The 17,610-nt window shown below is 43.1% G+C and overlaps 1 protein-coding gene across 3 annotated transcripts in view; it reads left to right on the forward strand.

Annotated features, from left to right (window-relative positions):
• ninaC (STKc_myosinIII_N_like and MYSc_Myo21 domain-containing protein ninaC) overlaps positions 1-17,610 on the forward strand; it is a 51,359-nt gene that overhangs the window by 11,912 nt on the left and 21,837 nt on the right. Inside the window, exons 2-16 of one of the 3 annotated variants that reach the window (XM_070100529.1) lie at positions 1,290-1,432; positions 3,255-3,433; positions 4,369-4,473; positions 4,984-5,083; positions 8,047-8,187; positions 9,315-9,462; positions 10,322-10,412; positions 11,742-11,840; positions 12,821-12,892; positions 13,257-13,370; positions 13,874-14,062; positions 14,724-14,923; positions 15,980-16,157; positions 16,878-17,007; positions 17,203-17,416. In XM_070100529.1, the coding sequence (XP_069956630.1) occupies positions 1,300-1,432; positions 3,255-3,433; positions 4,369-4,473; positions 4,984-5,083; positions 8,047-8,187; positions 9,315-9,462; positions 10,322-10,412; positions 11,742-11,840; positions 12,821-12,892; positions 13,257-13,370; positions 13,874-14,062; positions 14,724-14,923; positions 15,980-16,157; positions 16,878-17,007; positions 17,203-17,416 (2,093 nt within the window). In that variant the 5' untranslated portion in view covers positions 1,290-1,299. The remainder of the gene's footprint in view (positions 1-1,289; positions 1,433-3,254; positions 3,434-4,368; positions 4,474-4,983; positions 5,084-8,046; positions 8,188-9,314; positions 9,463-10,321; positions 10,413-11,741; positions 11,841-12,820; positions 12,893-13,256; positions 13,371-13,873; positions 14,063-14,723; positions 14,924-15,979; positions 16,158-16,877; positions 17,008-17,202; positions 17,417-17,610) is intronic. The other 2 variants (XM_070100531.1, XM_070100530.1) reach the window with 2 other exon arrangements.

Raw genomic sequence — 17,610 nt, forward strand, 5'->3', positions numbered from 1 at the left:
GCCCACTGAAAGATTTGGTTGATGTCCGCCTGGAGCCTTGCAGTGTCTGCAATGGAAGACACTGTCATGCAGATTCGGGTGTCATCTGCAAAGGAAGACACGGTGCTGTGGCTGACATCCTTGTCTATGTCGGATATGAGGATGAGGAACAAGATGGGAGCTAGTACTGTGCCTTGTGGAACAGAGCTTTTCACCGTAGCTGCCTCGGACTTTACTCTGTTGACGACTACTCTCTGTGTTCTGTTAGTGAGGAAATTATAGATCCATCGACCAACTTTTCCTGTTATTCCTTTAGCGCGCATTTTGTGCGCTATTACGCCATGGTCACACTTGTCGAAGGCTTTTGCAAAGTCTGTATATATTACATCTGCATTCTTTTTGTCTTCTAGTGCATTTAGGACCTTGTCGTAGTGATCCAGTAGTTGAGACAGACAGGAGCGACCTGTTCTAAACCCATGTTGCCCTGGGTTGTGTAACTGATGGGTTTCTAGATGGGTGTCAGTATATACAAAGGTATGTTTATCAGTATATACAGAGATATGTATGTCAGTATTTGCAGAGGTATGTATGTATCAGTATATACAGAGGTATGAATGTCAGTATATATATAATGTATATAACAGTATATGCACAGAGGTATGTAACTCAATATATATACGTAGAGGTATATGTTAGGATATAGAGGTATATATGTCTGTATGTATACCGAGGGGTGTATAATAATAATTTTTTTCTGCAAGTACATCATACAACTTATACAGACCATAGCTGACATCGGTGACATACTATATAGAAAGCACCTTGTTATGCAGAACATTTTAGGCAAATTAGGTGGTTAATTTTGTCCCCAGGATGCGACCCACACCATTCAATTAACACCCAGGTACCTATTTTACTGATAGATGAACATGGACAGCATATGTCCTAAGGAAAGACTTAAGGATCGAACCACGGACCTCAGTGTGTGACCTGAGTTCGCTACTAACCGAGCTACGGGACACCTGAATATGTCCGTCTATATGGATTGAGAATTTATTTTAATCTATTTTTGGTATTAGTCTTTGTGATAAATGATTTTGAAAACTGACAAGTTGAAGATTGAGACACTTAAGCAACATATGGGATTCTTTATTAGGGAATAAAGATACACATGTTGCATAAGTGTCTCAATATTAAAGTCTTCTTGGTTGGTGGTGAATAAGTGGTATGCAGCCTTAATGACCCTTGTGTAGTCCATAAGCTTTAAAACCAGTAAACAGGAATACTTATGCTTGTCTTTTGTATTTCAGAAGGATCAGGATGGCAGACGAAGGATTGAGTAAGTACGTGGACTTCAGGAGTCTGCCTGATCCCGAAGACAGGTTCCACCTTCACAGTCTCATCGCTACCGGTACCTATGGCGAGATTTACGAGGCTACAGATGCCCAGAATGGTGAGCAACCAGGCTGTTGGTTTATTCGTCAGGAAGGTCACCCTACATGGAGTTGAATATATAAGTTTTATAACGATTCACTTCCGTGTATTCAGCGTCTTTTAGCTAGATCTTATTTTTCTTTTAATTTTAAATATAAATGATTATCACAAAGGCTCCCAATCGAAATAAGTCACTGACTTTTTTTTAGTTTATCCTGGGTTCTCTACACATGCTGCTATGTATGATAATTCAGTGTAACTATGTATACCTGAATAAACTTTAGACTTATGTTCATGACAATATAGTGATGGCCAAAATTTGTAATACTCAAATATCAGTGTGTTTGCTAGACCCGAATGAAAATAAAATCACTTTGTGTGATTTTTTATTATCCTAGGTAATCTACACGTGTACATATATATGATAATTTGTGTAACTGTATTTGTGTACCAGTATCTAAATAAAGGTGTTTGCATCTGGGTACATTTTATACTAGATACTCCTAGAAAAAGTTCGTTTTCTTTGATGTTATTTTCATGCTTTATTTAATGACTAACTTATCTAAATTATTCTTGTATGCCTGTCCTTCCAAAGTAAGTAAAGCTAAGATAATAAGTAATTTATTAAGGAATAGGTACACATAAGTGCAAATATCATACATAGTTTAACATGTGTAAATTATCTAGGATAACCCCAAAAAAAGTTAGTGACTTATTTTCATGGGTCCCTTTGAGATAGCTTATGGTAACATTGCTTACTTATTAATCTGTCAGCCTTGATAGACTTCTGTCAAGACTGATGAACTTAACATATCTCCAGGCTGAGAGACTGATTACCCCAAATTTCCATACAATGTTCCCCGTTCTTTGTATCGGACTGATGAAACCACTGGCTGTCGAAACATTTTCACAATATACATAAGTGTCTCATTCATCAATTTGTCTGTTTTCTAAAAAAAATACACTTAAATTCATACCACCTGTATTATGTTACCTGTAGCAGCTTCTGGGGGTCAGCGCCCCCCACGGCCCGGTCCCAGACCAGGCAAGATAGATTTTATTTCTTTGCAGTTACAATGTATAATTGCATTTTTGAAAAGTACCAAGAAAGCCACTAGCATGGTGGGGCATTTCGGGCTGTCAGTACCTAGAAACCTAAAATCTAACGTATGTACCACAGCCCGGCTAATCAGAAATGGCGAAGGGTTTGCTGGTAATTCTCCATACACATTGAGGGAGGTTGTTGAAGAGTCATGGTTCCTTTACACTGAGTTTTTTCCCTGTAGAGAACCAGGCAACTCTAGCAGTATTATTAGTCAGTAAATTGCCAGGTGCATCAGACCATTCATTACCAGGGACTTATTCACGTCGATATTCACTGTAAATATTGTAATTCACATTGTAATTCATGGATAATATAGATTTATTAGAAACTCAAAATATTTATATATATATGTCAGAGTAAAAAGTCGCTAAACAATGGAATGGAATGATGAGGCTGTTGGTCCAAGATTGAGGGAGCTCCCCAGTTACATAGCTCATGTTATATAATTCAAGTAATGGATTACCTGGTACTCGACACAGCAATCTGAGTATGTTGTAAGTAATACCATCGCTAAACAGTGGCTTGAAAAATGCACAACTGTATTTAAGAGACGAAACTTGTGATGACGTTTCGGTCTATTCTGGACCATTCTCAGTTTATTCTTCACAATGATGAATAAACTGAAAAGTCATCGTAAGAGTCCTCTACGTGCGTGTTTTTTTTTTTTTTTTTTTTTTTTTTTAATTCTTTAGCTCCTTGATGTATTTTTCAACGATATTTTTTTGCCTTATGTTAGATGACCAGATGGTGGCCATCAAAATTATTGAGAACATCAAGGAGAACTTGGAGGAGATCGAGGAAGAACATCGTGTTCTCTCTGAGTTGAGTCAGCATGAGAACTTCCCTCAGTTTTTCGGCACCTTCCTTAAGAGGTCTGCGAACCTGGAAGACCACCAGCTGTGGTTTGTTATGGAGGTGAGCAGTTGTGGTAGTTAGGGTGGAAATGTAATTGGTATACCTGGAGGATACCTGGAGAGGGTTTTGGGGGTCAGTGCCTCCTTAGCCATGCCTGTGGTGGTGCAATTGAAATCTACATGTACACATGCATTTAAAACACGCGTTTGCATGCATACAGTCACACACCATACCTAGATTCTAGAGAAAATTTGATAGGGGTGACCCTCCCCCTTTTCCCCATACACAATTTGGTAAACGCACACACACACATACACACACACACACAGGCCAAGAGCTATGAATCGATCCCTGCAACCACAACTAGGTGAGTACACAGTATACTATACTGACCAAGGATATGCAACAACTGCAGACTGTTTATGTATTCATAACTGTACTGAATAAACGTGTGTGTATTGGTGTGTGTTTACAAGACTTGTAGGTATAGTGTGTGCGTGTGGAGTGTGCGTGTTAGTACCCACCATCCCTAGTAAACAATCTATAACTGATAAATGATTACTTTGTGATGAAGCACAGGAAGGAGAAAGCTGCATATTTTGGATTCAATCAAAGGTCCTCTTCAGTAGATAAAGAGAGAGTTTGACCGAAATATACAGCCTTATCTTACCTCAGTTTGACGTTTCTGTCAAAGTTGTTACTCACTTTGCATCGGTCAGTTTCGTGACACTTTAATTCGCTCATAATTTGCAGCATCAGTAGCTTTACCGTATTAAAATTTCTTACCGTAATCAAATAAACATTACCAAATAAGAGCAGCCAAAAACTACAAATATTCCGGGTAAAGTGACTCGTGCTGTACCCTATGTAATAATTGGAAAGCAGAAATATCTTTGCATTACAGGACCACGGTTCGAGTCCCCGTCCATTCTTCTGTTTAGTCATTGACAATGATCCTGAATGTTACAATGTATAATGTTCAATTTGTGCCGCAGCTGATGACGCAGGGATCAGTGTCTGAGCTGGCTCGTGCTTACAAGCTGAGAGACGAGAGGATGCCAGAGAAACTCATCGCTTATATTCTCAAGGAGATCATTAAGGTAAGTCCCTCTGTCTTGCTACGTTGGGATGTGAAGGACAGATAGTAAGGCTGCTTGTTGGTTATTAAGGCCCCAGGTCGTTTGTGTACTAACATCAAGAATACCATAATCTCTAAAATAGGAATTAAGTTTTCAGTATATGTATACACAGACACACACCTCTGTGTATGTATACAGACACATACCTCTCCATGTATATACACTCGAGAGATACACAACTCTTCATGTATATACATTGAAGTGGGAAGTACAGTGTTTGCGCTCTGAAGGAAGGGTGCAGATATGTTGCAGTTCTTCAACTGTAGTGTTGGCACGATTCTGGCAAGACAGTGTTGGAATGAGTGATGATGAAAGTGTTTCTTCTTTTTCGAGTCACCCTGCCTCGGTGGGAAACAACCGATGTATAAAAAAAAATAAAAATATGAGAGATGTACACCTTTATAATCCGAAATAATTTTTTTCTTAGCACAGTCTTACGCTTAGTAATGATAATTTAATAATCTTCAACAGGCAGTGCAGCACCTGCACCAGGCACACGTGATGCATCGTGATGTGAAAGGAATGAACGTACTCATCACTGAAGACGGCAGGATCAAACTCGTCGATTTTGGTGAGTTATCCTGCCTTCCTGATCGTCTGTAGTGAGTTATCCCGCCTTTCTGGTCGACTGAGGTGAGTCATCCTGGTTTCCTGATCGTCTGTGACGAGTTATCCCATCGTCTGAAGTGAGTTATCCCATTATTATGATTAATTGTGGTGTTTTTTTCTTTTACCATCAAATGAGGTTGTTTCCCTGAGACCCACCTTCCTAGCTAATGTGCCCTCAGACCCACCTTCCTAGCTAATGTGCCCTGGGACCCACCTTCCTAGCTAATGTGCCCTCAGACCCACCTTCCTAGCTAATGTGCCCTGAGACCCACCTTCCTAGCTAATGTGCCCTGAGACCCACCTTCCAAGCTAATGTGCCCTGGGACCCACCTTCCTAGCTAATGTGCCCTGGGACCCACCTTCCTAGCTAATGTGCCCTGGGACCCACCTTCCTAGCTAATGTGCCCTGGGACCCACCTTCCTAGCTAATGTGCCCTGGGACCCACCTTCCTAACTAATGTGCCCTCGGACCCACCTTCCTAGCTAATGTGCCCTCGGACCCACCTTCCTAGCTAATGTGCCCTGGGACCCACCTTCCTAGCTAATGTGCCCTGGGACCCACCTTCCTAGCTAATGTGCCCTCGGACCCACCTTACTAGCTAATGTGCCCTCGGATCCACCTTCCTAGCTAATGTGCCCTCGGACCCACCTTCCTAGCTAATGTGCCCTCGGACCCACCTTCCTAGCTAATATGCCCTCGGACCCACCTTCCTAGCTAATGTGCCCTGGGACCCACCTTCCTAGCTAATGTGCCCTGGGACCCACCTTCCTAGCTAATGTGCCCTGGGACCCACCTTCCTAGCTAATGTGCCCTGGGACCCACCTTCCTAGCTAATGTGCCCTGGGACCCACCTTCCTAGCTAATGTGCCCTGGGACCCACCTTCCTAGCTAATGTGCCCTGGGACCTACCTTCCTAGCTAATGTGCCCTGGGACCCACCTTCCTAGCTAATGTGCCCTGGGACCCACCTTCCTAGCTAATGTGCCCTGGGACCCACCTTCCTAGCTAATGTGCCCTGAGACCTACCTTCCTAGCTAATGTGCCCTGGGACCCACCTTCCTAGCTAATGTGCCCTGGGACCCACCTTCCTAGCTAATGTGCCCTGGGACCCACCTTTCTAGCTAATGTGCCCTGGGACCCACCTTCCTAGCTAATGTGCCCTGGGACCCACCTTCCTAGCTAATGTGCCCTGGGACCCACCTTCCTAGCTAATGTGCCCTGGGACCCACCTTCCTAGCTAATGTGCCCTGGGACCTACCTTCCTAGCTAATGTGCCCTGGGACCCACCTTCCTAGCTAATGTGCCCTGGGACCCACCTTCCTAGCTAATGTGCCCTGGGACCCACCTTCCTAGCTAATGTGCCCTGGGACCCACCTTCCTAGCTAATGTGCCCTGGGACCCACCTTCCTAGCTAATGTGCCCTGAGACCTACCTTCCTAGCTAATGTGCCCTGGGACCCACCTTCCTAGCTAATGTGCCCTGGGACCCACCTTCCTAGCTAATGTGCCCTGGGACCCACCTTTCTAGCTAATGTGCCCTGGGACCCACCTTCCTAGCTAATGTGCCCTGGGACCCACCTTCCTAGCTAATGTGCCCTCAGACCCACCTTCCTAGCTAATGTGCCCTGGGACCCACCTTCCTAGCTAATGTGCCCTGGGACCCACCTTCCTAGCTAATGTGCCCTGGGACCCACCTTCCTAGCTAATGTGCCCTGGGACCCACCTTCCTAGCTAATGTGCCCTGGGACCCACCTTCCTAGCTAATGTGCCCTGGGACCCACCTTCCTAGCTAATGTGCCCTGGGACCCACCTTCCTAGCTAATGTGCCCTGGGACCCACCTTCCTAGCTAATGCGCCCTCGGACCCACCTTCCTAGCTAACGTGCCCTGGGACCCACCTTCCTAGCTAACGTGCCCTGGGACCCACCTTCCTAGCTAATGTGCTCTGGGACCCACCTTCCTAGCTAATGTGAACTGGGACCCACCTTCCTAGCTAATGTGCCCTGGGACCCACCTTCCTAGCTAATGTGCCCTGGGACCCACCTTCCTAGCTAATGTGCCCTGGGACCCACCTTCCTAGCTAATGTGCCCTGGGACCCACCTTCCTAGCTAATGTGCCCTGGGACCCACCTTCCTAGCTAATGTGCCCTGGGACCCACCTTCCTAGCTAATGTGCCCTGGGACCCACCTTCCTAGCTAATGTACCCTGGGACCCACCTTCCTAGCTAATGTGCTCTGGGACCCTACTTCCTAGCTAACGTGCCCTGGGACCCACCTTCCTAGCTAATGTGCTCTGGGACCCTACTTCCTAGCTAACGTGCCCTGGGACCCACCTTCCTAGCTAATGTGCTCTGGGACCCTACTTCCTAGCTAATGTGCCCTGGGACCCACCTTCCTAGCTAACATGCCCTGGGACCCACCTTCCTAGCTAACGTGCCCTGGGACCCACCTTCCTAGCTAACGTGCCCTGGGACCCACCTTCCTAGCTAATGTGCCCTGGGACCCTACTTCCTAGCTAACGTGCCCTGGGACCCACCTTCCTAGCTAACGTGCCCTGGGACCCACCTTCCTAGCTAATGTGCCCTGGGACCCTACTTCCTAGCTAACGTGCCCTGGGACCCACCTTCCTAGCTAATGTGCCCTGGGACCCACCTTCCTAGCTAACATGCCCTGGGACCCACCTTCCTAGCTAACGTGCCCTGGGACCATATGCAATTACACTACTCCAGCTTGTACAGAGTCATAACATGTGTGAATGAAGGGGCAAAACTTGCAGTACAAATTATGATTGGGACCACGTTTCGCTCTTTGTAGAGCTCTATTAAAATTATGTTGTGATAAAGATAGAGGAGAAACGTGCTCATAAGTGCTTTACCCGCAACTGTTTTGGTTTCATTACGTGCAGATTACAACTTTCTGTGTTTCAGGCCAGTGTGGTCACCTAGACTCCACGAGAGGCAGACGCAATACTGCAATGGGCACACCGTACTGGATGGCCCCGGAGGTGATAGAGTGTGAGCAGAAGGCTGATCACGACTATGACAATCGCTGTGACGTCTGGGCCCTCGGTGAGTGATCTGAGAGTGGTAAGCAACCCAGGACATACTCGACGAGTACTAGAGCACTGACTCGGTGAGTGAGAGGGCTGGTCAGGTTAGATACTAGCACACTGCCTCAGCAAGTGAGAGGGCTGGTCAAGAGGTTAGGTACTAGTGCACTGCCTCAGTGAGTCAGTGAGTAAGAGGGCTGGTCAGGAGGTTAGGTACTAGTTCACTGCCTCAGTGAGTCAGTGAGTAAGAGGGCTGGTCAGGAGGTTAGGTAATAGAGCACTGCTTCAGTGAGTGAAAGGGCTGGTCAGGAGGTTAAGTACATGATCACTGCATCAGTGACTAGAGGGGACTATTGTGTTTAGTAGCGTAGGTGACATGGTATCCTATATTTTTTAGGTAAATAGCTGTACATTACTTCTAGGTAACTCGTAGTACCCACGTTTGCTTATAAAACTTGCATTGTTATATGCGATAGCTGTCATTGTTGTACAAAAGATCATTACCTATACCTGGAGGGGAGTTTCGGGGGTCAACGCCCCTGCATCCCAGTTCGTGACCAGCTATCTCCCGTCGGCTGTAGGCCGACCCAAAAAAGAAAACTCCTTCACCGTCATTCTTACAATCGCTCTCTTGCCAGAAGTGTGCAAATATCACGGGTCAGATCAGTGGCGGACCTACATTTTTGGGACCCTAAAGTTTGAACTGTTATGGGGGCCCCTTCGCAACCCCTTCTGAACAGTAGATCCAAAAATTTTAAGCAATGTGGATTAAAGTGGCTTCTGGGGCCCCTCAGGGATTACAGGCCAAGAAGCTTAAGCTTCATTAGTCTCACAGTAGATTCGCCCCTGGGTCAGAGAGAGCTTTAAAACCTGATAAAACTCTATGCATTACCTCAAGAAGAAATGATAAAGCTTTTACCTTTATGGTTAGTTCAGCAGATCATTCTCTTAATCAGTGTCAAATATCACTGTGATTAAGAACGTCAAATGTGTGACTGACACCGGAATGAAATTGTCATTTATCTGACTATTATGCCAACAGACATCGCAGGTCATAAATAGCAATCAGGTATCGCTGGTTATATATATCAGGTACGACAGGTAATATGTAACACCCAGGTATCACCGGTTATCTGCAACACTCAGGTATCACTGCCATTGAGTTGGCCGATGGAGAGCCGCCCTACTCAGACATCCACCCAGTTCGAGCACTCTTCCTGATAGTGACCAACCCACCACCCACCCTCAAGATAGTCTCCCACTGGTCGCAAGACTTCGCTGATTTCATCTCTGAGTGAGTAACTTTGGACGTATTGTTCCCTGTACTTACATATTTATAGTTATGGGAGTAGAGTTAACCTGATGGTGTGCAGCTTATTCTTTTCTATAGGTATTAAATTTACAGAGGTCACGTATATTAGGCATCTTGTATTTTCTATTTCATACATCTTGAATGTATATATTGTATTTCCATGTATTTTGAGCCTTATTATCTTTATTGGTTATCATTAATACATGTTTTATCTTCTCATTACGGCAGTATCTCGTTTCATTGTTTTAGGGAGGCCTATCATGAGAAATTCCAGCATCGTGTTTGTGTTCTCCCTCTGGTGGGTGTCCTGAGACTGCATGTTTTTCATTTTTGTCTTTTTTTTTTATCAGGGGAAGTGCTAGACTTGTAGTGGTCATGTAGCAGCTAAGGGCACGTGAGGCAGTCATGTTCTATTCAAGGGAAGGGAGGATAAACCCAGTTTTTTGGGTAAAAAGCCCTTTCTCCCCACTCTACCCTTTCCAGGGCATCAAAGCACCGTCCTTATTTTCAACTATTTTTTCTGTATTGTTTTACTGGAAAAACAGATACAAATGCAGTACATATAAAGGATTACATTATACTGAAGTTGTGTCTTTTTCAGTCGTGTCTAAATTTTGTACAATTTATCTCCAATGTGTTATTGTTGGCTATTTTTTTTGTCATACTTTGATACAGTTAATTCACAAATTGGAAGCATGCTGTAGGCGAGTTTTTAGGTCTGTCTGTATTTTTCGGTATAGTGACGTTTTAGTCGCATTTGCTGCCATTAGTATAGTCCCCATGACCCATATCTTGGCAATGTTGCAATCCCCATGAATAAGAGATGTTAATTATGGTACAGGTGTTTGGTGAAGACTCCTGACCACCGCCCCATCCTCCTGGAGGTCCAAGAACATCCATTCATCACTGCAGTGCCTGAGGACCCTACAGAGGTTGGTCGCTCCTGATGGTCTACCTCAAGGGTATTCCAAGGGTCAACGCCCCCGTGTCATGCTCGTTAGGAAATAATCCACAATATCGATGGGGATCTTAAGTGCAAGTGTGGGAACCCATAGCCTAAGAGCAATAAATAAAGATAATTCAAAGGGATAAATTCTGAAATTTCTCCCCGAGGATGTTTAAACTTTCCACTTCTACCACCCCAACAGTAACAGCCTGGTTGATCAGACCATGATCCACCACGAGGCCTGGTCTCAGACCGAACCGTGGGGGCGTTGTCCCCCGAGACTTTCTCTAGGTATATTCCAGGTACACCCCATCATTTATACATAAATATACATAAATATATGTATACTTTATTATATACTATCTGCTGCAAGTAGAATTCTTTAGTGTCCTCTTTCTTGGACGTCAATAAATACTGTCGACAGAACCGAAGAAATACTGGTATAGAACAGTATTTTATTGTGGTATTTCGTTTAGTGTTCAGCTTGCACTGTAAATACGACACGATATGCGGGCTGTGGCATTTTCTTGAGAAGTTTGCTCACCAGGAACATTATCAGTTAAGTCCCTGGTGGTCCAAACTAATTCATAAATAAAATCCCATAAATTGTATATTGTATAGAAATGCTATACAATACCGAAAAGATTAAAATACGAAACGTGTGCAACATCTGGGTATCTTTATTGTAGACGTTCTGCCATCCAGTGGCTTTATCAGTACAAATTCAAGGACATAATTGGAAGACAGTAGAACTATATGCAAAAGATGAGGTAATCAGTCCTTCTACTGTCTTCCCATTATGTCCTAGAATCTGTATTGATAAAGCCACTGGATGGCGAAACGTCTACAATAAAGGTACCCAGATGTTGCACATGTGTCTAATTTTCAACCTGCACATTATCTTATTTACATACTGTTACTAAGGCGAAATGTTACCACTGTTAACTTGGTCTGTACCTGTGTTCCTGCTGTTGCTGCTTCTCCTTTTCTTCCTCCTCCTTTTCTGCCTTTGTTTCTTACTGGGCAATAATTCTCAAACCTTTCCGTCCTTCCCTACCTGATCTTTGCAGCTAGACAGGCGGTTCATCTTGTGTACAGTTCCAGTAATACCATCATGACTTTTGTTCTGACTACTCAGTTATTCATGGGTGCAACAACAGACTGAAACAGAACCACTTTAATCGAGTGTGTCATATGTAATCTTCAGTCCAATTGCAGCTGTTAGATGACTAGGTTATCACTTGAGATATATGGGATGGCAGCAGTAAATAGGGAGATCCTATGTTAGAGAGATTAACACATGGCATCATTACAGCTGAGGAATCTACTGCTGGAGGAGAGACAACGGCTCATAGACTCCGACTACGTACCTAAGAGACCCATAACATCCATCGTTCGCCAAGGATATCTCAAGGTATACTCTACTGGGATACCCTTCATGAAGTATTGCTAGTGACTGACTTCTAATCCATGGAGTTCATGCTACCCCCTTCTTTCTTCCATCAGCCTGATTGTCTTCCATTCCCCAGGAGCAGGATGACCCACTAAAATTTTAGCCTTATACCAAGATTATAATTATAATGATTTTCTAACGGAAGCTCAAGCCTCCACCACTGCTGATGCTGAAGGATAGTTACTGCTACCTGCAAGATACTCATATTTCTATCATTGAGAATTTATCTCCAGATGATTGTGGGCGGAAGCCACAAGAAAAGGTCTAAAGGCGAGACTCCATTCGTGGAAATACCAGGTGACTTTTCACTTATTGGGAAAGGCTTCCTCCAGTGGATGGAGGAAGCTACCAGTAGGTGACATCTTAACTAAAAATAATTCTGTATTCTGCCAATCTGTCTTAAGTTCAACTTGTGGGTATTGATGTGCCTTATAATTGTAATCCTTACGTTGAGTTACCCATGTAAGTGCAAAAATGCTAAAAGAATTATTCCTCTTGCTGTTAATGTGTGTTTACACTGAGAAATATCTAATTCCCTCTGGAGCAAGACTAAAATATTCTTGGTTTCGGAAAGACTTTAAAGGAACAGTGGGTATTTTGGCTCTATTGTGAACTTTTATTTCACAATGCGCTAAACAATTATGGGTTAATGAGCGCCAGCACGAGTGGAGGCTCAATCTTTCATCTGCTAATCACGACTTGATCTTTGTTTAGTCAGGCTGTTGTTGACTGGTTTATGTATGTTAACCAGAGTATTGGTGCCTCTTGTTGCAAGCTGCTGACCAATCTATTGTTGGGACAGCATTTTGATCTGTGCAGAGCTTTAGAAAGCTCCAGAAAATAAGCAAAAATGATGACACAAAAGCATATTCTGCAACGTGAGTCTTTCTTCACTATTGTTGGCATTAGACCATTTGGATTCACCTTGTCTTATCTTACAGACCGAACGTCTCAGTAAACCCACGAAGATGATCACTGACGACCTTGCATCTCTTGATGTTTTCAACGACGAGGTAAGTTACCCCTCTTATCCTACCCCACTCACACCTTGTGGTTACTTGTCACCCCCCACTCACACCTTGTGGTTACTTGTCACCCTCCACTCACACCTTGTGGTTACTTGTGTCACCCTCCCCACTCACACCTTGTGGGTCCTCTCATCTCACATGTCATGCGGCACTCTTATCACATAACCATTGATTCTCTCATAGTATAGTCATATGCCTTATTCACTCCAAGATGCCAGTGTGAGTTCTAAGACCAGCTGATAATCCTCGACAGGAACAGCCAGCTGGTGTTTGTGTTGGATAACTGGTGCTGAAGACAATCTTCTACCCCATCCCCATAAGAGTAACCAGCTGGTACTTACGTTCACAGGTGGTCCTCGACACGCTCTTCTGTCGCTGGAAAGATGGCAAGGTGTACACTTGGGTAGCTGACGTCCTTGTGGCAGTCAACCCCTTTGCTGATACTTGCAAATATGATGAAGAGGTAAGAGTATGAGCTTATTGTTAATGATTCCAGGAAAGCTTCGTCAGCTATGGCTGATGTAATTATTCGATTTTGTTCTTAGTGATAGTCAAAGCATAGTTGTTTTTTTATTTCAAATTGTAATTAATTTTTCATTCTTATTGCTAATCATGTTTTTCTAGACACGTACAACAAAAGGAGACTTTTATTAGTACATGACAGCTTACACAAGTCTATCAATTGCACAAATCCAAGTCGGAGCGAAACTCTGTCTTAAGCTTCGTTCTCGTATGTAAAGATTTGCGTGTTGTTCTAGTCACGTCATACTAATAAAGGTCTACTAATGCTGCATGTCTTTTTTTATTTACAATTTGTCTATTTTCCTAACTTAAACATGACGTCTTCCCATTCTCAGTAACCATAAGTTATCAAGCTGTGATGAGTCCGATCCCACCTCTTGTTTCTTAATTGATCCTTACACCTGTCTTCCCTCTCTTCCCCTCGCCTCGTCCACCACACTAAAGGTACAAGTAAAATACAAATCGAAGTCACGGAGCCATAACGACCCTCACGTGTTTGCCGTGGCTGACCGAGCCCACCAAGACATGATGCACCACAAGGAACATCAGACCATTGTCCTCACTGGAGAGTCAGGCAGTGGCAAGACCTACAACTTTCATCAACTCATTAATCAGTTCACATACATTAGTTATGTGAGTATTGAGGTGGTTAGTGGGTTGAGATTAGTTGATAAGACTGTCTTTACCCAATTCCTTGTTGTGAATGACCCTCAAGGGCGTAGCAATTTGTATAAGATAACTGTGTTAGTTGTGTTAATGTAATACATTATCTCCATGACTTTTGTTAAATCTAGATCTGAAACCTGATTGAATATAGCTCAGACTGATGGGTTTGAATGAAAAGCAAATAAGCCATCACATTAGAAATCAGAAACCTAGAGTAAACTTTTACTAGAAACCAGGCTTCGCTTGTAACTTGATAGTTGTCACTGAACCAAATGTTTTCAAGTCTTATTTTGTATGTATGACATTAATTTTTGTGGAGGATTGAATGGGAAAAATGGTATTCCTTAAAGGAATCCCGACCTTCCTGTGCAGAGGATCACAGATGCTGATGCTGTGGCCACAGTGAAGCTGCAATACTCTCAGCAGAGCTGCCTGTCTTTAGGTTCAAAAATTTTAGTCCATAGCTTCTTTCTATGATTGATTTCATGGGTGAGCAATATCACTATCAAAAACAAAAAAATAAATCTTCAGTTTTAACATAACCTTACTTTTCACTAGAGTTGCTGTTGACCAGGTATTGTAATGTCACTTCTCTGGGCATCTAATCACATAATGCTTGATCTTACAGAGTAACCCCAGTCTGATGGACAAACTCAAGAGGGTGTGCTCTGTGCTGGATGCCTTCGGCAATGCTGTTACTCAGCTTAATCCAAATTCCACCCGTCATCTTCGTTATTTTGACATCACTTTCTCCAAAACTGGCAAGATCTCGGGAGCTATCGTCTGGCTGCTCATGCTGGACAAGTTCCGGGTCACAGAACAACCAAGGTAAGTCGTTGTAGGTGAGGGTCACAGGCCGAAGTCAGGTGACGAGTGTGAGTCTCACACATAGGCTAGCATGTAATGTGTGAGGTTAGTGATCAGCACACTGGTTAAGGGAGGGCAGCTGGTAGGTGGATGGAGGACCGAGCCTTCACCAGTACTTCGTGACATAAAATACCACTTTTGTTGAGTTCTTGTCAGTTTAATATCAAGGGAAAAAAGTTTTAGATATCAGGACAGACGTGTTAGAGTGAAGGTTAATAATTTTCTGTGTTGTTGATATGACTAATGACACGGGCAGACAAACTGACCTCCTCTGCCCATTATATAACTGCTGTGAGAGCTTCTCGTCCTCTCATGATTTTATTTTTTTTAGTTTCATATTGAGAAAAAAATATCACAATACTCTACAGACATCAGTCACAAATCATATTTCTGAGAAAAAAATTTAGATAATGTTTCGACCCTTTTTGAATCAATTTGATAATTGTCAAGGATAGACCAAGACCTCTTCTAAAGATTACTCTCGAAACTCTGTATTAGTTGAAAATTAGACACAAGTGCAACATCTGAGTATCTTTATTATAGATGTTCTGCCATCCATTGGCTTTATCAATACAAATTCAAGAACATGATTGGAAGACAGTAAAACTATATATGTTCACAATGCCTTTTCACTGAATATTGATCCTAATTTTTTTCTGGCTAAATTAACTTTTACCTTGCTACCAGTTCCTCTCTGTTGCTATATTTTTGGTCAGATGTGAAGCCAGACTTCTCTCTGAAAGTTTATTTTATGATTTTAAGAATATTCCTTTCCCAAGATGACACGACTAATTGGCATGAACCTTAGTAACTGATAAAGGTCACAAGGTCATAAAGTTTTCTAATGAATGTCTTAGTGAATGATAAAAAGGCACAATAGTGACTGGAAGAGTATGTCATGTGTGCCAAAAAATGGTTGTTGCACATCATTACGCCATTAAAAGGCCATGTACCGAAATTTTTACTATTTAATTCATTAAAAAGGTAATGGGTATGTTGATGGGTGTTCCTTGTCAGCAGAGATGAAGGCAACTTCCACGTATTCTACTACACGTATGACGGCCTCTCACAGACAGAAAGACTGTCTCGCTATGGTCTCAAGGTGGGCAGGAAGTATCGCTACTTGGGCAAGCATCCTTATGACAACGAAGTCACCAATGCTCAAAAGTTCGCTAAAATCGAGGAAGATCTTCAGGTGTGTGATATTTTTTTCTCTTCTGACTGGTAGATGGAATCCAGTACCGCTTTGGTTAAAGCTGAGAAAATGTTTATGTAACTGAGAAATACAGGTAGGCAGTGTCTGTCTTGTGTTTAGTAGACGAAGGATTGAGCCTTACCACTCCTCATGCTTCTTGTTCTTTCCTATATACACACTTCAACTGCCAGAGATCATTTCCATCAAGTCATGAATGACAGATACGAGTTTAGAAGTTAACATAAATAGCAGTAATTTGGGTAAATGAGAATGGTTTGAAGTTCATACCTGGAGGAAGTCTACTTGGAGGGTGTTCCGGGGGTCAATGCCCCTGTGGCCCAGTCCATGACCATGGGGAAAAAATCATGTAAATGCTTCAAGAAAACGATCATGATGGATTCTGAAAGTATATCGTTAAAAGTTTATCGTTATGTTGTGAAATGCTAAATTGCTCCTGTGTATGTATAGGCATGCTGGACTGCTAGAGTGTACATGTACGAGCAAGCTGTGTGAAACGAACTTTAGAATAAGCTGAAGGTGCTTTTCAAAGCTTGATTCAATGAATTGGAGTTAATCACTCCTTTCTTGAATCACATCTGATTACCTTCCATTCTTCAGGGGTTTGGAGCAATATGACTTCCACAGGTCTTACGTGCCATAGGTCTTGCATTCCTCCATTATTAAAATAATATTTAGCTTACTAAAGTGTGTTTCTTGCAGGTGATTGGCTTCAGGGACCGTGAGATGCACACCATCTTGCTGGTGTTGTCTGCCATTCTCACCTTGGGCAATGTAGAGTTCAGCGGAGACCAGAAAGCAGTCATTGTTGACGAAGAGCCGGTCAGGGAAGGTAGGTGGCAGATGTTGTCAACTGCTCTTTGACACCAGTATAATGGGATGCTATACCGATAACATTTCGGCCATGCATTGGGTTTTATAAAGTCAGATTTGTCTGATTCGATAAATTCTACTGTATGGGCGAAACGTGGTCAATAAATGATTACATTATACAGCATTTCTCTTATCTCACACTTTCTTTCCACAGTGTGTAGACTCTTGGACATCGAAGAGAAGAAACTGTCTTGGGCGCTATGTAACTACTGTCGAGCGCAGACCGAGCAGAAATTGGAGTCAGCTAAGAAAACCCAGGAGGAGGCTGAGCTCAGCAGGGATGCTCTGGCTAGGACACTCTACACCCGCCTCGTCGACTTTGTCGTCAATTCCATTAACTCAAAGCTCTCAGTCACCAGATTCGTCTTGTGAGTGAACATGCTTGTTCTCTAACCTCCTCTCTCCTGGGTTACCCTCAGGGAATGGAGACTTGTGAGGAATGGGAGATACCCTGGCTCATGTGCCGTGATTCATGTAGGGTAAAAAGAGCATATATTATGTAAGTAGCACACGAAATGGATGTTAAGTTGTTTCGATACATCTTGAACCATTATCACGCCAC

Source organism: Cherax quadricarinatus, chromosome 73 (genome assembly GCF_038502225.1).
Source record: "Cherax quadricarinatus isolate ZL_2023a chromosome 73, ASM3850222v1, whole genome shotgun sequence".
Lineage (NCBI taxonomy): Eukaryota > Metazoa > Arthropoda > Malacostraca > Decapoda > Parastacidae > Cherax > Cherax quadricarinatus.